The sequence below is a fragment of the Meles meles genome, chromosome 1, assembly GCF_922984935.1.
Source record: "Meles meles chromosome 1, mMelMel3.1 paternal haplotype, whole genome shotgun sequence".
In the NCBI taxonomy this organism is placed as follows: domain Eukaryota; kingdom Metazoa; phylum Chordata; class Mammalia; order Carnivora; family Mustelidae; genus Meles; species Meles meles.
Genome location: NC_060066.1, coordinates 121,813,697 through 121,834,944, shown reverse-complemented (window position 1 = coordinate 121,834,944; position 21,248 = coordinate 121,813,697). Strand labels below are relative to the sequence as shown.

General features: G+C 51.4%; 1 protein-coding gene across 1 annotated transcript; it reads left to right on the top strand.

Moving 5' to 3' along the window:
- Window positions 1-14,190: 14,190 nt before the first annotated feature.
- GSTM4 (glutathione S-transferase mu 4) lies at window positions 14,191-21,248 on the top strand. Its single transcript, XM_046001015.1, has 8 exons — window positions 14,191-14,277; window positions 14,618-14,693; window positions 15,139-15,203; window positions 15,503-15,584; window positions 15,681-15,781; window positions 16,539-16,634; window positions 16,722-16,832; window positions 18,990-21,248. The coding sequence occupies exons 1-8, from the start codon at window positions 14,242-14,244 to the stop codon at window positions 19,077-19,079; spliced, it is 657 nt and encodes a 218-aa protein (XP_045856971.1). The 5' UTR covers window positions 14,191-14,241; the 3' UTR covers window positions 19,080-21,248.

Genomic DNA, 21,248 nt, shown 5'->3' with positions numbered 1-21,248 from the left:
TCGCAGAGTCTGGAAAGACATTTGCTTGGGAGGGAGGCTGGTGCCCAGGCAGGGTGGGAAGAGGGGAGGAGAAGGGAGGGGAGACTCCTTTGCAGTCCTCGCCGAGGGCCGTGGGAGGATAGTAGAGGTCGAGATGGAGATGGAGATGGAGTTCGAGAGGGCGGGTGGTCCTGCAGCTCAGACGCTGAATCTGTCACAGCGCCCAGAGATAACCAGTCCCCAGGAACAGACTTCCACTAACTCAGCTCACAGAAGGTGTACCCCAGACCAGGAAAGCTACTTTCCAGCTTGTGATAGCAGAATCAAAGCACTGAGCATAGGATTTTCCCCCCAAAGTTCAGGGAGCAGTGACTTGGTGAGCAGTGACTTGGAACCAGGGTTTTGAACAACCCTGGTCGGTGCTGCGCCCTCTCCTTGTGCCCCAGGGAGAGACATGCTGGCTTATAGGGTGCCTTTGTGTGTTTAGAACAAGATGCCCCTTCCTTGGGTCAACACAGCCTCATGCTGGGGAACACAGCTCGGTGAGCAGAGAACAGTCGGCTTTCGCTCCCTGATCACCCAGGGGCTCTTATCAGTGCATATCCTGCCTGACAGAGGTGGCAGCCTGGTCCTCAAGTCCCTGGGCACCAGCAGCCTGATGTGCGTGCAGCTGTGTTTCCACTGAGGCCACTGGCGCTTGCCCCTGTCCGTAGAGGAGGTCCCCGATTCCCAGCAGCATCCTGCAGAAGCTTATACATTAGGAGAAGCTACAGTCCCCTCCGCGTCACCCCCAATCCCTTTCTGTAGTGGAACTGGGCTCAGGGCCCACAGAGTTGTCCTGGGGCTCAGCGCTGCTGTGGGAGTGGACATATCATGCCAAGGCTCCCCCAGGGAGGCCTGCCGGGCATTGGATTCCCCACCATGAATAATCCAGGTGCATGGCTCTCCCCCTCCCCCCCCCCCCCCCCGCCATGTCCTGTCCCTGTGCACCAGGCAGCTTGCGTGACTGCTTGGGCACCAGGGTCATGCAAAAATCCAGGGTAGATGTTCACCTAAGTGTTGCCTTTGAGTTAGGAAACCGTGGGCCCTCTGGGCAGACATAACCCTGACAGCTCACGGAACTGCTGGTATCTTTGGATAGGGAAAAGGTCGTCTTTCCCTCCGGTGGTTGTAGCCGTGCCAGGGCCAGATCCTTGGTGAGCATATTATAGGCTGAATTTCAGCTTCTTGAACTTGCTCCTGACCCGTAGCCCTTTGCAGTATCAACTTGTCCATGGGGTGGCAGTACTGAGACCTTCTTGAGGACAGCTTTGGCTTCCGTATTCTGAAGCTTCTGGGTTTCCGGCTGGGCTGGGGCACCCTCTCCAGACACCCACACCCACTAACTCATGCAGTGAGGCCCCACTTTGCCAACCCAGTAGACAGGCTGGCTGACGTATGAATCTGCCTAGTGAGAGCTATGGCTTAGGCTAAGCCAGGACTCCTGTAGGAGAGCTGCTCAGGGGCCAGCTGATGTGGACAAGGTTTCTTCTGGACAAGGTTGGAGACGTACACTCTGGCCCTTTGGTTTTACTATTCAAGATCCTGAGCCCCACTCCACTTTGCTCCCCATGGGTGGTCAGGGAATGGCACTGGCAGGGAGTTTGGGGCCCTGAATTGAGCCATCAAGGGTAGAACCAACGGCTAATATTTATTGAGAAATTACATATGCAGATAAGACCGGATTTAATCCTCAGATCAGGGGCGCCTGAGTGGCTCAGTGGGTTAAGCCTAGTACAAACCTCTGGGGATGTCTGGGAGAGGAGGGGGATTGATAATGTTCTGTTTCTGTCTGAGAGGTGGCTGTGCAGAGTGTTGAATTTGTGAAAATATATCAAATTGCAGACTTTGAACTTCTATACTCTTTACTTTAGTAAGACATTAGAAACCAAAATTGTGGGGAAAGGTCAGGGTGGGGCTAGCCCACAGACCTGACCTGGGAGTGCCAGGGACCCAAATCTGGGCGTTCTGGTGCACAGGACTGTAGCAGAGCCTGCAGAGGTAGTTTGGGCTTGGCGGGGTTAGAATGGGAGACACAAGGAAGGCTCTCTGACCTAGAAGAGATTTGCCTCAACATGCTCACCTTGATGCAGGAGATAGAGAAGCTTTAGCTGGACTTTTGCAGAATCAGGGTTGGGTCTGGTCTGGGTTGCTGGAGGGGAGGCAAAGTGGGCCACAGAAGAGTGACACACTGGCGTGAATTTGTTTTTCTACCTCGAAACCACAGGCTTTGTGTTTGCCAGTCTTAGCTGCCCTATCCACATATGCCATGCTATTATTTTCTTAATAGTTTCCTTTGTTTTTTTGTTTTTAATTTAACAGACAGAGATTACAAGTAGGCAGAGAGAGAGGAGGAAGCAGGCTCCCCACTGAGCAGAGAGCCCGATGCAGGGCTCCATCCCAGGACCCTGGGATCATGACCTGAGCCGAAGGCAGAGGCTTTAACCCACTGAGCCACCCAGGCACCCCAATAGTTTCCTTTGTTTTATTTTATTTTTTTAAAGGATCTTTTTAACATAAAATATTTACTTATTTGAGAGAGTGAATGAGAGAGAGAGAGCACAAGCCAGGGGGGAGGGGCAGAGGGCGAAGCAGACTCCTTGCTGAGCAGGGAGCTGATGTGGGTCTCAATCCCAGGACCCTGGGATCCTGACCTGAGCCAAAGGCAGATGCTTAACTGACTAAGCCACCCAGGTGCCCCAATAGTTTTCTTTAAATATTAAGTCGATTTGGGGCGCCTGTTTGGCTCAGTGGGTTAAAGCCTCTGCCTTCGGCTCAGGTCAGGATCCCAGGGTCCTGGGATGGAGCCCTGCATCGGGCTCTTTGCTCAGTGGGGAGCCTGCTTCCTCCTCTCTCTCTGCCTGCTTCTCTGACTACTTGTGATCTCTGTGTGTCAAATAAGTAAATAAGTAAAATCTTTAAATATTAAGTCGATTCACTTAAAAAAAATCAGCCTCAGTACAACTTCACAAATGGCTATAATTAAAAAAAAAAAGATACAGAAAAATTAACAAGGGTCAGCAAGGACATGGAGAAATTGCAACCCTTATTATCCACTGCCGGTGGGAACGTGAAATGGGGCAGCCACTGTGGGAAACGATTCAAATGGTTTCTCAAGAAGTGAGACATAGAGGTGCCTGGGCGGCTTAGTTGGTTAAGCCTCTGCCTTCAGCTCAGGTCATGATCTCAGGGCCCTGGGATCCAGCCCTGCATCGGGCTCTCTGCCTGGCAGGGAGCTTGCTTCTCTCCCCAACCCTGCCTGCCTCTCTGTCTACTTGTGATCTCGCTCTGTCAAATAAATAAAATAAAATAAAATAAAATAAAATAAAATAAAATAAAAAAGTGAGACATAGAATTACTACCTGACCCCACAATACCACTTCTAAGATAGAGCCCAAAGAATTGAGAATTGTTATTCAAATAAATAAATAAATGGGCATGCATGTTCATAGCAGCCCTGTTTACAATAACCTAAAAGTGAAAAGAGCCCACATGCCCATCAACAGATGAATGGATAAACAAAACGCGGTATAACCATACAATGGAACATCATTTGCCACAAAAGGAAGGTCTGACACAGACCACACCGTGGGTTAACACCAAGGGCAAGAAGTTGGACACAAAAGGTCAGCGAGAGGACCCCGTTAATGTGAAATTGCCAGAAGGCGGAAATTCAAAGAGACAAAGTGCAGGCTGGGGGCTGCCAGGGTCTGAGGAAGGGGAATGATGGGGGACACTCACTGCTTAATGGGTGTGGGGTTCCTTTTGGGTTGATAACAATGTTTTGGAATTAGAGATGTTTGCACAACACAGTGCATGCACTGACAGCCACTGAATTGCTCGCTTTGCAGTGTTTAATGTGACCTGATAAGAATTTCACCTCAACAGAAAACAAGCCAGGACAAACAAGCAGTCTCCGTTTTTTACGGGTGAAAAAAGGCTAGTACTACTCTCCGCCTCATGGGAACTAAACATGTGTGGAGGGCCTCACCTTCCGCTAGTCAATAAAGGACAGCCACTGTCTTCCGAATGCCACTTACTAGGGTCTCACCAGGGAGGCCGCGACTCTGAGCCAACCCCGGAGTGCGGGGTTGTGGGGCAGTGGTGAGGCTTACGGACCTGAGCAGAGAACCCGAAAACCTAAAGAGTGGCAGTTTCAAGGTGACGCCTAAAGGGCTGTCCCCGTCGTGCGGACCCAGGCGCGCCCCTCCCCAGAGCGGTGCCGCAGGTCGGGGCGCGGAGAACAGAGCGGCCGGGCTGTCCGTGCTGGGCCTGCCGGATTGCCGGCTTGCAGGGTTGAAGTGCGGCCTTTCCCCACCGGGGAGCTGCACGTTTGGCCACCAGGGGGCGCTGCTGGGAGCCATCCTGCCCAGGAAAGGAGCGACGACTTGGGCCTTCCACAGGACTGATTAAAACTTGCATCCTTCTGGTAACCGCGCCGCCTGCCAAACGTGGGATGTGTCAGGCTACCCCAGCCTTCTTGCGTGGCTTACCCGAAGCCAGACGATGTCCCCCCACCCCGGCTCCTCTCCCATCCTTCTCTAGCCTGCAGAGTAAAGGGGTTACTGCACCTTCTGTGGTGAAGGGGGTGAGCTCAGAGGGGAGAGCTGACATTTCTGGTCCCAGCCACCCCCAGCTAGGGCACCAGTAGCCTTGCCCCTGCCTTCAGAGCCCGCCAGTGCGAGAGGCAGGCCCCGCCTGAGAAGGTTCCCACCCAGCAGGTGGTGGGCGGCGGTTGGCCTCCTAGCTGAAGGTTCAGGGACCTGGGGGTTGGAGGGGTGTCCTGACCCCTCCATGCCAGGAAGCCACAGCTTTTCCTTCCCTCCCAACCTCTTCAGCATGAGCCCGCATGTTTATAGGTCTCTTCTCAGCCAGGCTGGGGTCAGCCTGGAGTCTCAGATTGCCCAACGAGACCCCAGCTCTCTCGGCCCCTCCTCTGGGGTGGTCCCCAACCCCTGATGCTCCACCAGGGACAGAACATCCTGAACCACACCACCAGCACTGCAACCAGTACTGCTGCCTGGAGGCCCCCGCTTCTCCCCTGCTCCAGGTCAGACCTCCTGAATACACGCAAGAACATGGCCAGCGTCCTGGGGCCCAGCCTATACCCTGCTTTGTGCTCCTGCCAGACCCAGCTCATTGCCTTGCGCGCCTGGTACCACCCTTCCTCTGCATACTTGCTTTGTATTTGTTTGTATTCAGAACGCCACTGATCTTCTCATGTTATCCAAAAGCCCAGAGGTTTAATACAAGGGGCCTCTTGCAACTCAGTAAAGTTTTTGACCCCTGGTGCACTGCTCGGAAGCTTTCCAGCACATTCTTTCTGACTTATGGTCTCTCTCTCTGACACATCTGCTGCCATGCTTACACCACTTGACGTGTTTATAAAATCTATAAGAACATTGGAATATTCTGGCCTTGGGAAGTTGAGTTTCTTTTTTTTTCTTAAAGATTTTATTTATTTACTGACACAGAGAGAGATCACAAGTAGGCAGAGAGGCAGGCAGAGAGAGAGGGAGCCGAGCAGGGAGCCTGATGTGGGGTTCGATCCCAGGACCCTGAGATCATGACCAGAGCCGAAAGCAGAGGCCTAACCGAGCCACCTAGGCACCCCGGAGAAGTTGAGATAACAGTAACGAATACAAAGGCACAAAGCCATCTAAGAAACATCCGCTGTGCTGGGCATATGAGGGCCTCTTAGTTTATTTGCCAAGTCTGCCTAGTGTCAGCTCCCACTGGGTTTGGAAGCAGCCTTGGTTTGTTGTTGGATCCTCCATCCTGTGGTTTCACCCTGCAGCCCTTTGTAGGCAGCGTGATATCCTGGGTAAAGCCAGTCCAAAAAGTTCCTTGGTGGCTTACTGTGTGTCCTTGGGCAGGTTAGTTCATTTCTCTGGGCCTCAGCTTCCTCATCCATAAAATGGGGGAAGAAATATGTCATTCAAAGAGACGTTTTGAGAGTTCAGCGAGAAAGTGTGTATAGTAGACATGTGATGGGCATTCAAGAACCGTCGGCTGGGATTATTAGTAAATGCAAACAGGCCCCTTCTTTCAAGAGGGTCAGTGCCCTTTCCTAGACAACTTGGTCACACTTAAATTGGCTGCCGGGCAGTTATCACTCCTCAAGGTGTCCAGGAGCAGAGGCCAGGGGAAGGGGATGTCCCAGGGTGCTGGGGAGCGGGGGGGGGGGGGGGGGGGGCTGCCTTTTGGTGCTAGGTTTCTGTGCCCTCAGGCAAAAAGCAGGAACAAGACCATTTCCAGCCTCTGTGGGTTTGAGGAACTGAGCCCTCGGTCAGGGCGGAGGCTGTGTTGTTCTGAGGTATTAGGTGGAAGGTCCACAGCCAAATGTCGGATCAATTCTCAAAGAACAACAGAGCCTCGAGGGACCTTGGATGGGAACCCATATGACCAAATATGCTGACAGCTGCTGGGAGCCCCACAGCTAGAGGCCAGCAGAGACAGGCATGGGTGAAGATGGTGCCCATTTATTGAACATTTACTGTGTACAAGGCCCTGCTTCTAAAGGCTTCTCGTGTCTTAGCAGATTTAATCTCCCGAACAACTCCCACTGAATGAAATCTCTGTCAAATCTGAACTTTTGTCTGTTTTGGTCACTGCTGAATTTCACAAGAGTGCCAAGCACATTAATTAGATGCCTGGTAAAAATCTGGAGAAAGAACAAACCGTATGAGGCATGCATGTACTATGGTAACCCGAGGAGGAGATGCAGGTGCACAGAGATTTAGTAACTCGCCCCAGATGCCCCAGATGGTAAAGGGCAGAGTCAGGATTCGAACTCAGGCCACGGCGAGAAGCTGCCTCCAGATTCCCCCTCTTCCTCCTGCCCATGGTTCTGAGACCTTCTTATGATCCTTCCCTCCAGCTTCACTGAGATAAAACTGGTGTATAACACTGTGGAACTTGAAGGTGTACAATGTGACGGTTTGATACACATACAGATTGTGAAATGGTTGCCACAGTAAGGGGAATGAACACATCCATCATCTCACAGAGTTACCATTTCTTCTGTGTGTGCTGAGAACTTTTTTTTAAATCTGAGAGCGAGCGAGTGAGTGAGCAAGAGAGAGAGAGAAGGGGAGGATGGGAAGAAGGAGAAGCAGTCTTCATGCTGAGTGCGGAGCTGACATGGGGCTTAATCTCATGACCCTGAGATCATGACCTGAGCCCAAATCAAGAGTCAGACACTTAACTGACTGAGGCACCTAGGTGTCCCCTGGTGACGTTTAAGATCCACTCTTTTAGCGATTAAAAAAAATTGTTTATTTATTTATTCAAGTAGGTTCCACACCCAGTATGGAACCCAGTGTGGGGCTTGAACTCACAACCCTGAGATCAAGACCTAAGCTGAGATCAAGAGTCAGATGTTCCACTGACTGAACCACCCAGACACCCCAACAAAGGGGCTATTTTTTTACTGTCATAGATAAATCCCTGATTTGGAAAATTGGAAAATGGAAAAATTCAGAAGTGGGAAAAGTTGCATAGGGATGAATTTTGTGCTCTTGGAATGGCTGATGTGTAGCACCAAATATATTTTTTTTAAGATGTCATTTATTTATTTGACGGAGAGAGACACAGCAAGAGAGGGAACAGAAGCAGGGGGAGTGGGAGAGGGAGAAGCAGACTTCCTGCTGAGCAAGGAGCCCGATGTAGGGCTCGATCTCAGGACCCTGGGATCATGACCTGAGCCAAAGGCAGATGCTTAACAACTGAGCCACCTTGGCATCCCAAACCAAATGCTTTTAAATGGAGTTTTGTAAAGATGCTTCACAGTATTATTCATAATAGCAGAAAGACACCAACAACAATATTAAACGAACATCAGTGGCGTACTATAAAGTATTGCTAAGAATATTTTTAAGACATGTCACACTGGGGCGCCTGGGTGGCTCAGTGGATTAAGCCGCTGCCTTTGGCTCAGGTCATGATCTCAGGGTCCTGGGATCGAGCCCCGCATCGGGCTCTCTGCTCCGCCCGGAGCCTGCTTCCTCCTCTCTCTGTCTGCCTCTCTGCCTACTTGTGATCTCTCTCTGTCAAATAAATAAATAAAATCTTAAAAAAAAAAAAAAAGACATGTCACACTGCTGGTGATGTCTTAAAATATCATGTCAAGGTAGGATGTGGACAAGAACCAAAGTCTTGAGAGTCCTTCATACTTGCATGGACTTTATATAGTTCCTCTAGCAATGGATTATAAACACATTTGGGTTATTTTCTGTTTTCTTCTCACAGAAAATTAAAGATTTTTCTTGCCAGGGAGCTATGATACTAACTGGAGAAAAAAAAATTTTTTTTCGCTTGATTTTGTCTCCCACCCGGGAAATTTCCACTTGTCTCTCTAATAATTACAAACATTTATTTTACTGGTACTGGAATTAAGGAACTCTACAAAGTTTGCCTTTTATCTCAAAACTTTTGCTATTCTTGTCATCCATAGTCCTTAGGAAAAATAGAACTAATGGAATCCTAAAAGCTGAACTTTGAACAAAGTTTCCTTAAACTCCACGCCTAAAATACTACCATTAGTTTTAATGTGTATAAGATCAACCCCCACGGGACTCAAAGGTTATATTCTTATAAATCAATAAAAGGTTGGTTCATGTGTTTGAAAATCCTGCCCCCCAATCTTAGATTCTAGCCTATTACAGGATATGATTGAAATACGATTCCATTCCTCAAGGGACTCAGACAAAAACTCTAGCTTTATCATTAACAGGTCTGAGCTACCTTTCCAAACCACTCACCTGTGATCAACAGTAGGAGATTTCCTGTTCTGGAAAAGACACCTAAGTTAAACTTCCCTTGAACTTCGAGGACCTTAGTATCCTATTAACTGACCCAACATTAGAACTGCAAAGTATTGATCCTCAGGTTAATATTTACCAGCTCAAAAGATATACAACACTTCCTCCTGAGGCCTGCATGTCCATTCTATTGGAAATCTTAAACTGAGATTCTTAGGAACCTTCTTGAAGATGCTGCTTCTGTTCAAGACTTTGGATCGAGATTAACATTATGTCAATTCAAAACTGAATCACATCAATCCTATTAGAAAGAGGATAAATTAATTCCTTTGCTTCCTTGAAAAGGAAATCAGCACTGAGCCTTTTGGCTTGGAGACCTATTGCTAGGACCAAGAGTTGTTTTGTTTCTGTTAATAGCCGATTTTACAGTTGTCCAATGCCTCATGCCTTTCAGTGCTACCGCACACCCACTGCCACATTGACAGTTCACCCACTCCCACATTGACAGTTCAACCACTCATCCTGTAATTGAGGGAGAAGAAAAAAAATGAGCTCGGGTTTAACCATGCTCCATGCACACTCTTCTGACCTTAGGAAAATGTCAGCATTGGGAGAAATCTGGATTTCATAAATTAATGTCTTGGGGTCTGACTTTGTCATTGGCCCAAAGGTGGGGTGGGGGACTGAGAAACAAAGAAAGTAGTCCCTGCTATCTCAGAAGAGTGTGCATGGAGTGTAGACCTCAGTGTCGTTGCAAGCTGCTCAGATCCAATAGGACCCTGTTCTTCTCTTGTTTGCTTATTTATTTTTAAAACTTAAAAGTGTAGTCCACATACAAGATTACATTACTCTCAGTCATAAAACATACTGATCTGATATTTAATATACATCAGGAAATGCTCACCATGAGAAGCATAGGTCCCAACTGTCACCATACGTTATTGCAACGTTCCTGACCGTATTCCCTATACTGTACTTTTTATTTCCCTGGCGTATTTATTTGATAACTGGAAGTTGTACCTCTTCATTCTATTCCCCTATTGGACAAGTCATCCCAGTTACTCTGAGACCACGAAAAAACAAAACAAGACCACCTTATGATTTTACCTAATCACAAACAAAAGTGCACTGTGACAAGATACCCAACCATAGAACTCTCCCCAACTCTCTGACAGCCCCCCCACCCCACTTCCTGGGACCCTTCCTCACATCACCCAAGCAGAACCTGGATCTTCTGATGAGGTTCTTCTCACACTCTCTTCCTGAGACACTCTGGTTTTCTGCGCGTTCTCCTTGGCTTCGAGGACCAATAAACCCAACTTCCTACTTCTCTGCATTTCTCATGGTCTTTGGTTGGAGGACAGTGACAGTGTCCATCACGGTCATTTAAAATTCTCAGCCCTTGGGGCGCCTGGGTGGCTCAGTGGGTTAAGCCTCTGCCTTCCGCTCAGGTCATGATCCTATGGTCCTGGGATCCAGCCCCCGCATCGGGCTCTCTGCTCAGCAGGAAGCCTGCTTCCGCCTCTCTCTCTGCCTGTCTCTCTGCCTACTTGTGATCTCTGTCTGTCAAATAAATAAATAAAATCTTTACAAAAGATAAAAAATAAAATTCTCGGCCCAGATAGTAAAGCAATGCTGTGTCTGATGGTGACTGTTCAGGCCGTTGCTTTTTTTTACAATAATTACACTTCTCAGATGCCCATGACTGTCTCTCTCCTACTCTGGTCTTGCTCTCTCTCATTCTTTTTTTTCCCCCAAGAGTCTTATAAAAAGATATACGAAATTGTAGAAAGTGAGTGAATCGGGGGAAAAATGAAATAAAGAGACAAGAAACAGCAGTGAGTCAGGGCCCGAATTTACCCAGAATGAACATCATGAGATCCCGTATTCTTTCCAGATGACAGAATTTGGCTATGACTTGCCTAGAACTCAAGGCGAGAGTGAAGTACAATTTGTTAGGTAATTCTGTGCCTGTGAAAAATAAAAGTGAAAAAGGGAATCAGTGGCTTGGGGAAAGCCACCTGTTCCAGGAATAACACCTCAGAAGAACGTTTCCTGCTCCCACGAAATGTAACGAATACCAAACATATCCACAAGGGAAAAATCCAGTGACATGTTTCAAGGCACTATCCTTTGCAGCATTCTTCTAAGGAAGTGTTTTAGGATCCACTGCAATAAGGACTGCCCCCCTTCACTGGCCGCTCTGCCCCCACCAACCCCGCCAAGAAGTCATTCTTCCTACGCATGGGCAATCCTTGGCTGGCTCCATCCATCCGCGGGGCTTTGAGGAATGCCAGTTATCTCTTTCAGGCCTCCCTGGAACCCCGTGGGCAGCTGGCTGAGGCGGAGGACCTGGTCCCTTCCTCAGGATGTGCCCTATGTCACCTGCAGGTGACAGCCAGTCAAGATTCCCTTCCTTCTTCCTGGCCCCAGAGCCATAGCTTTCTCTGGCTTCTCTGATGGGAGCCCCCCAAAAGCAAGGGGACTGAAAATACCTGAGGTTCTTTCTTTGTCAAAGATCTATAATAAATACTCTGGGAAGGGACACACAGGTATTTGAATACCTTTTGTAAGAACCATCAGCAGTAGCCAGGGCATCTATTTTATTTTTTAAAATATTTTATTTATCCATTTGACAGAGAGATAGAGAGCACAAGCAGGTCAAGTGGCAGGCAGAGGGAGAGGGAGAAGCAGGCTCTCTGCCGAGCAGGGAGCCCTTTACAGGGCTCAATCCCAGGACCCTGAGACCATGACCTGAGCCACTCAACTGACTGAACCACCCAGGCACCCCAAGCCAGGGGCTCTTAATCCCTTCTGCTGGTTCTACTTGTAGAGATGTCTGAGAGTCTCAAGGGTCAAGTCCCAGAAAAGTGAGCCTGCGTCCGCCTCTCTCTCTGCCTACTTGTGATCTCTCTCTCTCTCTCTCTCTGTCAAATAAATAAATAAATAAATAAATCTTAAAAAAAAAAAAGAAGATACATAAAAAAAAATTTCTTTCAGAGAGCGAGTCTAGACCACACTTAAAAAATTGTGGTAAGGTACACATGACATAAAATTCTCCTTCTGAACCCAGACTACACTTTTGGGGCCCTTCAGAGGATGGCTTTAATGGAGCTGAGCTTTGGCATTTGACAGCTGTTTGCTGTGTCGGGAGACCCTGAGGAAAATTCTTTGTGTGGGATCCAGGATCACCTCCCAGCACTGCCAGACCAGGTGGCTCCTTGTCGACCTCCTCTTGCTCTAGACCAACACCATCTAGTGGAAATATTCTGGCCATCTGTGTAATTTTAAGTGTTCTAGTAGCCACATTAATAAGTACAAAGAGAAAAAAAAAGTAACTTTAGTAATATATTTTATTTAACCCTATACATCCAAAATATTATAATTTCTACATGTAAATCAATTTAAAAATCATTAATGAAATATTTTACAAGCTTCTCCCCTCCCCCCACCCTTAAGTCTTTGAAATGTGATGTCTACTTTATACTTAGAGCATATCTCAAATTGGACCCTAAATTTTCACTGGAATTATTTGACCTGTGTCTAGATTTCAAAATATTTACAGTTGAAAAAAATTGATTCACATACCCAGCATGTCCCAAACCACCTTAGTGCTTTTTATAACCAAATGGAGTATCGTTTTTACTTTATTTTATTTTTAAAGATTTTATTTATTTATGTGACAGATCACAAGTAGGCAGAGAGGCGGGCAGGGGGTGGGGTGGGGTGGGGAAGCAGGTTCCCTGCTGAGCAGGGAGCCCAATGAGGGCCTCGATTGTAGGACCCTGGGATCATGACCTGAGCCGAAGGCAGAGGCTTAACCCTCAGATCCACCCAGGTGCCCCAGAGTATCAGTTTTAAAAATTAAACTCATTAAAATGAAATGAAATGAAAAGCTGAGTTTGTCAGTTGCACCAGCGGCCCACATGTGGTTGGTAGATACCGCGTGCCCAGCACGGTTCTAAAGCACAGGTTCTTCAGGGTTGGGATTTTTTCTTTCATTCTCAGAATCAAAACAGAGAGTCCAGCACGTAGAGGTACTGAAATGTTTGTTGAGTGAAGAGCTAGCAGGGTTAGGACTTTCAACAAAGGGACAATTCAAGAGCATAGCAACATGTTTACCGAACAGAAGGGGTGTGGATCCGTGTAGCCCAACTTCTCTGGGATAGACCTCCCTCACCTAAATCCTTTTAAGATTCTAGAGAACCCTCCCATCCAACCCTGTGTGGATGTTTTCACACATCCACGAAGCCTTGCAATACCCTTTATACAAAGGGAAATGAGCCACGGGCCAAGCTCTGTCCCACTCACCAGTTTGAAATAGTCTCCTGCCTTCGGAGAAAGGTGGCCAGTAGGACATTGTTGTCATAGATCACAGATCACAGAAGAACCTGAGAGGCCGCCTGAGACTCTCTGAGCCACAGAAAAGCACACATGGGTGGGAAGCCAGGGTCAGGCCAGAATGCGTGGACTAGAGGGCTGAGGGTCTGCTGGGGCCAGCCGGACTGTGATCCTGTGGGGAGACCTCCACCCTCCTGCAGGCCACCCCCTCTGTCTGCCCTCTGTGGCAGGATGGGTGCCTGGCCAGGCAGAGGACTCCTCTTCCCCCTTCAGTCACATTCCGTGTGTGACACCATCAACTCCCTGTCACTGTCCTGGCCACGTAGGGACATCTTGCTGACTGACAGATACCTCTGGGACTGCACCTCCTAACCCTGCCCTTGGTTGGGACTGGTTCTAGATTTCCATTCACAACTTCAGTCTCAAGGGTCATTGATTCATTTCCGCTTGAGCTAAAGGGTCTCAGCCACGTGACCGAAGAGCTGAGGCTCCACAGGCCCTGAAGGAAACACTGAGACCAGGGTTCCATTTCTCTGGCCCTCGTCCTGGGTGGTAGTTCCCACCCACCAATGGTGTGTTCTCTGGGGCTCGTCCTGGGAGGAATTTTCAGACTGGCCTGAGTCTGGCTTCCCGGGACAGGTGCTGCTTTACACTCGCGGTTTGAAGGACACCGCTCTTTGGCTTTATTTTGGCAGCCAGAGGCTCCCCTCATCCCTGAGATCTGGGCAGCATAGGGGCGAGGCGGAGTGATGCCCGGGGAGAAGAGGGAGAAGGGTGTGCGCTTTCTGTGATTCAGGCTCGCCTCCGAGCGCCCCGCCAGCTTCCAGACCTGGAAAGAGCTCTGCACTGGACAGGGAGCCGCGGGCAGTCGGGGAACCCGGGGCGCCCGAGGCAAGGAGGCCATTCCCCACAACGCCCTCCTGCATCCGCCCGGCGGCGGCCTACTGAGCGCGTCTCCGCCCACAGCGCCTGCGCCCAGAGCCTCCGGTGGTGTAGGCTGGCCCGGGCGGGGCACGGCACAGGCGGGGCCTCCGGGCGCAACTAGGCCCCGCCCCCCCGATGAAATTCCAGCCTAGTTCGGCCTAGGCGTTACGCTAAGACGCCGAAGCGCTTGCAGACCATGGCCGTGATCTTGGGTTATTGGGACATCCGCGGGGTGAGCGAGGGGGCAGCCGGGCTGGGTGGGAAGGAGATGAACGGGGGCAGGAAATGCTGTGCAGTAGATACCAATACAACCAGAATGTTCCTGCTCAGGACTGGCTGCAGTTCAGTCCTTTCCAGCGGTCCGTCCTTCTCAGGTGGGCGTGTTTCTGAATCCCTTGTGTGTGTGTGTGTGTGTGGCGAGGGGGTGGGGCAGCGGGGAGAAGAGGAGGGGGTGCCCATGCCTGTATGTGCACGTGCTCGCGGGTGGGAGCCCTGGCGTCTGTGAGGGTACCTGCAGCTGTTAAAGGCACCTAGTCAGGACTTCCATCTCTGACCTTGGGCGTCTCTCACAGCTTGCTCACGCGATCCGCCTGCTCCTGGAGTACACAGACTCACCCTATGAGGAGAAGAAGTACACCATGGGGGACGGTAATAGCATCCACCTTGCGGTCTGACTTTTGCCCTATTCCTGCTGATCTGGTACCCAGCGCCCCATGCCTTGGCCACCTGCAGCTCCCTCTGCCGCCCTCCCCCAGCTGAAGCAGGGCCTGCCCTTCCCTAACTCCTTCCAGGTGCAGCTGGCCTTAGGAGGCAGGACATGAGAGGGCATTGCTGGACCCCCTGTAGGGGGTTTGGGATGGGTTCCCCTTAGGGCTTGCATAAACATTCTGTAAGCTTACTCATGCAGGTTCCAGTGCCTTTTAAGCCTTCTTTTCCCCCAAACCTAGACTGTGAGATTTAGTGTCCCAGATCCCCCTTTTGGAGAGTTTGGCCACTGATCCTTGGTGGGCACCTCCCAACCCCCAAGCTCCTGCCCAGGCCCAATGAGAGTGGGCTCTGGAGGGTTTGTTTCACTCCATCTTCTCCACCACAGCTCCGGACTATGACAGAAGCCAGTGGCTGAATGAAAAATTCAAGCTGGGCCTGGACTTCCCCAATGTAGGTGCAGGGGGTGGTGACGATGTGGGGGCAAGTGAGAGGGGTGTCTACACTGCCTGCTTTCCCAGCTCCGAGGTGACCGGATTTGCCAGCTTCTGCTAGCTTCTCTGCTTCCTGGTTCTTGTCCCTGCCTGTCCCCCATGCTCTCTGTTCCAGCTCATTCCTTCATTTTACAATGGATTGATTAAGTGGCTAGCAGGGGAGGCCGTGTGAGTGCCAGGTTTCGTGTCTCCCCTTTCTTAAGGGAGGGGGTGTTGGGGAGCCCGTGGCCTACCCACCTGCCCGTGTTGTCCTTACAGCTGCCCTACTTAATTGACGGGTCTCACAAGATCACCCAGAGCAACGCCATCCTTCGCTACATTGCCCGCAAACACAACCTATGTGAGTGGGCTGGGGTCGGGATGCGGGGAACTGTGGGGTGCCCCTGGGCCTGCCTGGTGGGATGCTGAGGGTGAGAGTCTGTTGTGTGGGCTGTAGGTGGGGAGACAGAAGAGGAGAAGATTCGTGTGGACATTCTGGAGAACCAAGCTATGGACACCTCCAATGAGCTGGCCAGGGTCTGCTACAGCCCTGACTTTGTGAGTCCCCTCCCTGGGAGCTGGGATGGGCAGGCTTTGGACAGGACACTGGACTCTTGTGTCCCCTCAACTTTGTATCTATTTGCCATTTGAACCCTGTGCAGCTACTGTTCCCCCAAGCCAGTCCCTATACTGACATTGCAGTGATAATGTATGGGATGAAACTCTGCCTCAGTTCTTGATAATCTTAAGAAGAGTCCAACTGCTCCCCCTGTTGGAGCCCAAATCTCTGGAAGCATTCCAGCTTGGTTGGAAATTCAGTTACTGGACAGTTTCTTGTTCGCTCAGCACTGTCCTCCTGACAGCCCCAGGCCTGAGCACAACTGGCCAGCAAGCAGAGCAGGGAGATATGGCTTTGTACCTCCCCTTCCTCCGTCTCTCAAATTCCACACCTTTGCAGGGACTGCTCAAGGGCCGCTCCTATCTGGCCCCCCAGCAGGCAGAACTGGGGACTTGTTTCCCCAGGCCATTTCAGTTGATTACTTCATTGCCTCTTGGAGATGAGTGGTGAGAGATCTAGGGACAGCAAGGTGGGGTTCTCTGCCTTCCCACAGCCTCCCACAGATGGGAGGTGGGACCCAGTGGGATCTGCTGAACACAGCTTGGAGAAATCCTGGCCTGGGCAATGATGCCCCCTCCAATGAGGGGCCAGGACCGCTCACCTCTGGCAGCTGGGGGTCAGGCACAGCCCGGGGAACACCTGCCTCTCTCCATGGGAGTCTGAGTCTAGGATGGTGACAGCTGTTCTGTGCCTCAGGAGAAACTGAAGCCTGGATACCTGGAGGGCCTCCCTGACAAGATGAAGCTCTACTCACAGTTTCTGGGGATGAGGCCTTGGTTTGCTGGGGAGAAGGTAAGGGGAAGGCTTTGGGGTTTGTGGGAAGCTATGGTTTTCCCCAGGTTCAGAGTTAGGTGCTCACTGGCCTTTGCCTTTCTTTAGCTCACTTATGTGGATTTCCTGGCTTATGACATCCTTGACCTGCACCGCATATTTGAGCCGAAGTCTCTTGAAGCATTCCCGAACTTGAAGGAGTTCATGGCCCGAGTTGAGGTGATTCCCTGAGCCTCCTCACTGATGATAGGTCTTCCGTCTTCTCTCTTTTCTCTAGTACTTTCTTACCTTACAGCGAAAACAAAGAATAAGTAGCATGTTAAAGAAGATTTGTTTATTTATTTAAGAGAGATAGAGGGGCACAGAGGGGCCGAGTGAGAGGGATATTAGAGCCTCAAGCAGGTGCTCCAGTGAGGCGGAGTCTGGACGCCCAGCCTTCTGAGCTCCCAGGGGCCCCACACTGAGTAGCATTTGCTGAGGGTATGCTTACACCGGATCCGGGCTCACATTTGACATAGAGTGTGTGAAATGAAATCTTGATGGCATTCTTACACGGAAGATCGTTACCTGCCATACAGTACAGATTAGAGCACTGAGGCAGAAAGGAGAAGTCATGTGTCAGGGTCGCATAGGCAGGACCGGCTGTCCTGGGCTCCCGGTAGCGGCTGCTTGCTGTAGACACCAGAGAGTGGCTCTCCTTTCCTGGACCAGTATACTGTGGGTCCATTCAGGTCTGGGTCACAGAGATCAGGACGCCAGGGATGTAGCAGATGTTCAGGAGTGTGCGTGGAGCTGGGGTTAGGAGAGCAGAGCCATGGTAGGGATGACAGTACATAGAAGGGCACAGAAAGCATTTCCTAGGTATCCCTGGGCAGCTTTCAGCAGTCTGATCCCCGATTGGGGCTGCCCTGATGTCCCCAGGAATGTTGTTGGTTCTGGGCTGTGAGTGCCTGAGTGGGGCCACTGTGGAGGGAGTCTGTCTTGAGGCTTCTGTGCTGGGCCCCTTCTTTACCTACCCATGTCCATGCCCTTCTTCTTTCCCATCAGCAGAGATCCTGGGTCAGGAATGGGGCAGGCCGTTTCTTTCCAGTCCTGTTGGCCGATTGGATCTTCTCCCGGGTGTGAGGCTCTGTGTCAGGCACAGTGGGGACGCCAGGGCAACCCGGCCTGGAGCCACCATTCCGGGGTTCAGAGCACTCAGAGAACTCGAGGAACACCTATCCATGTGCAGTGTGTGGGGCTGGGTGGATGCTGGTGGAGCAGGGGCTGGACTTCGCTGATGGACTGGTCCCTTCGTCCCTCGTTGGAGGGCAGCAGACTGTGCTTTGTGAGCAATGTGGGGCTGAAGGTTTTTGTCCAATGGGAGTTTCAGCCTGCAGTGGGTTTGTCTTTCACATTCCTCGGCAAGAGATGTGGTTTTTGGGCTGGTTCTTTTCTGGGTGACTGGCCTTGGCTTGATGCCAGAGTTCCAGGGACTAGCCGGCAGGAGGGACAGAGGATGGCTCTGGGCTGCACTCTGTGGCCCCTGGGTGCAGGCAGTGTCAAGATCTTCAAACACTTTAGAATTCACTGGGCCCTCTGTGTTGGGACGATGGTGCTCAGACACCCCTGAGAGCCACATGCCCCCCTGGGTGCAACAGGACTGGGGACGAGGTAGTTGGTGCCCATGACATTGGGTTCAGTCAGGCCAATCAGTTGGACCTTCACCTTTAAGAGGAGTAAATTAGAGTGTGGCCTGGCCTGACTTCCATGCTCCCAGCCTCTCCCCTTTCATGCAGGTTTTGCTGAGTCACTGGGCGAGGTCTGGCCTCCCCTGCAGGCTGCATGGGCGCATTCTGAGGCCTCTGTTCTGCTAGGGTTCCCTGCGTGGCAAACCCTGAGAAGCCAGGAAGCTCCCTCTGCAACGGGGGGGGGGATGTCTGTGATCCAGAAGGGACAAGGTCTCCTGGAGGGCAGGGGAGGAAGGAGGCCAGCAGGAGGAGCCCAGCCCTTGCAAGAGAGCCAGCTGCCCTCCTGCCCTTTGCACCTGGATCCCCGGGGGCCTGAGGTGGCCGCTGAAGCCACCTGGGCCTCTGCTTCCCTTGTGCTGGATAGTGGGACCTGTCTTGTAGGGCGGTTGGTGGGGATTGCACACCCATCATCGTGTATGGGGGATCTAAGTCTCCAGGTGGAGCCTTGTAGCTTAGTCAGGTGTCCCATTAGTTACAGAGAAGTGGAAGGGGGGATGTCCCAGAGCCCGGGACCGCAGGCCGACTGTGCTGTGTGTCAGCGCCGACCTCACCAGGAAGGGGCCCGAACTTGGTGCACCTCAGTGGGGCTGCATGAATGCCAGAGAGGCAGCAGACCCTGACGCTGGACCTTCTTTTCCACCCGCAGGGCCTGAAGAAGATCTCTGCCTACATGAAGTCCAGCCGCTTCCTCCCACAGCCGGTATACTCAAAGCTTGCTGTGTGGGGCAGCAAGTAGGACTGCGTGAGGGTAGATGCTGGCAAGAAGCAGTGCTGTGTTTTTGTGCCGGGGCCCCGGAGCACAGCTGGACCGCCCTGAATCCCCGGAACCAGCGGTCTTGCTTCTTCCCCTCCTGTTCTTTCTGGTAACTCGCATTCAGCCTTACTGGGCCCCTTTACCTTCCCCAATGCAAATTTGTCCAGGACCTTTAAAGGCGAACAGCACCCCACTTTTCTTCACCCGAGTGCGCCCCAGACATGATCCTTCCTGCACTGTTTTCTTCCCCGAGTGGTGGTTCTGTGTGTGGAGTCCGACCGCATCCCTGGCCCTCGGGTTCTGCCTGAGTTCCCCCAGGCGCTGCCTGAGGACTAGGGTGCAGACCTGGCTCCCCCAGCGGGGTCCCTCCCTGGCCCTGCCTGATCCCCAGTAAAGCCTTCATCCCAACTGCTATGTCCTGTCTTCTCCCCTCCTGGGAACCAGGACTGTCTCCAGGCCCTGCTGCCGCCCGGGCTGCCTGGTGACCCTGGCCGTGGCTGCCCCGTGGGGTCCCGTGAGGGCGGTGGCTGTTTGGAGACCTCCTCTCCCTCTTTCTGACACCGTCAAAGCAGGAATCCGTGACTTGCTCTGAACTTTTACATTTCTTCACACTACTCTGATGCTCTAGAAGGTGATGTTTTCCTGTTTTGTTGCTGGGACTCGGGGAGAGCCCGGAGCAGACACTAGAAGGAAAAGGGGAGAAGAGTATTATGCTTTGATCAGGGATGTTTTCCTGGTCCGCAGAGAGGGTCTCTGATTTGTGGTGCCCCCGGAAGGCAAGTGGATCTTTCTCCAATACCGCAGACCCCTAGGGTTCCCCAGGGTCAGAGTACACTGGCTTTGCAGGTTCCTAAAAATCCCTTGAGGATTTCCCCTGTTAGGTTTGCTATCGTGTATTGGCCATGCAGGTTTCTGCCTGATGAACCACTGTGAGTGTCCCTGTGGAAAACTCTGTGGGACCAGTATCCACTCACGGCTGATTCAGTTCCCGGGTCACAGTGAAAATTGAGGTGGTGGCCGAGAGCACCTTCTTTTAATGCACACAATTACTTCATGGTGGTTCCGTTATCTCCTTCCTACCACGTAACCAGCAAAATACACAATACCATCCCAATTCTCAGTGAAGATATGGCAACACCTAAGGAACACAAAAAGCGAAGCCTAGCGTGTTAGGAGGGCCCGTGCTGTGTTCCACGGGACAGGCTGAGAGGAGGGCTGGAGGGAAGAGACCACCTTTCTCACTGGTACAGCTCCTTGAGCACTGTCACCATATTATGGCTTTAAGGGGCCTTCATCTGCCTGTACGTCTTGCACGTCTGAGGTGCATGAGTGTCCCTGGGAGGCCAGCGTGGCAGGGAAACTGGGGGAACAGATCTGTTTGCACAAGGACTCCTTCCCGCATGTCCATGTCTAAGGCAGTCCATGGCGTGCTTCTAGACTCCACATTGGCCACGCCGTCGGGCCGTGAGAACCAGAGTGGGTCCCAGTATAGACACTGAGAGCCGGCCGTTAATTGTAGAAACTGTGTGTACGACCTTCTCAGTCATGGTAGATGCATTTGAAAAATAAATTCAGTTCTTCATGTCCCAGCTTGCCCCCAAGGCTCCTGAAGAATTACTATCCTGGCCCAGGACTCAGGGCTGCCTGACCCTGAACGATGGGTGAGAGCTCAGAGGGGCTTGCTGTCTGATAGCGGGAGTTACGCCATGCAGACCCCGGACCCAGGCTGCCCAGTGCAGTCCCTGTCTTCCTGTCTGTCTCCTGTCATCCTTCTGACCCTGATCTGCAGCCTGGGGTCTGCCGTGCCTGCCGCCAGGGTGCCGGCCCCAAACATGCTGTTTGCATGTCCTCTTGGAGACAGCCCTCTCTGCCAGCTGGTCTCCTTTCGGTTGCTGGCGTTGCTGGGCCAGTGTTTGTCCAATTGTGGCTTTCAACCCAGGATCAAGCTAGGGTTTCTTCCCCTCCGCACTTCTGACATGTTGAGTGCAGAATTCTTCGTCAATGCCATTGTGCTGTGCGTAGCCTGGAGTTTGCCAGCGTTCCCAGCCCCTGCCCTGCTAGATGGCAGGAGTCTGCCCTGCTGGTGACAGTCAGCTATGTCTACAGACATTACCAAATGTCCCCCAAGGGGTGAAATCACCTTTGGTTGAA

Bases quoted from the DNA above. Each gene is read 5' to 3' on its own strand.
- GSTM4 (XM_046001015.1), top strand. From the start codon at position 14,242: ATGGCCGTGATCTTGGGTTATTGGGACATCCGCGGG. The intron at 14,278-14,617 runs GTGAGCGAGGGG...CGTCTCTCACAG, and splicing joins GTTATTGGGACATCCGCGGG to CTTGCTCACGCGATCCGCCT. The intron at 16,635-16,721 runs GTAAGGGGAAGG...GCCTTTCTTTAG, and splicing joins CTTGGTTTGCTGGGGAGAAG to CTCACTTATGTGGATTTCCT.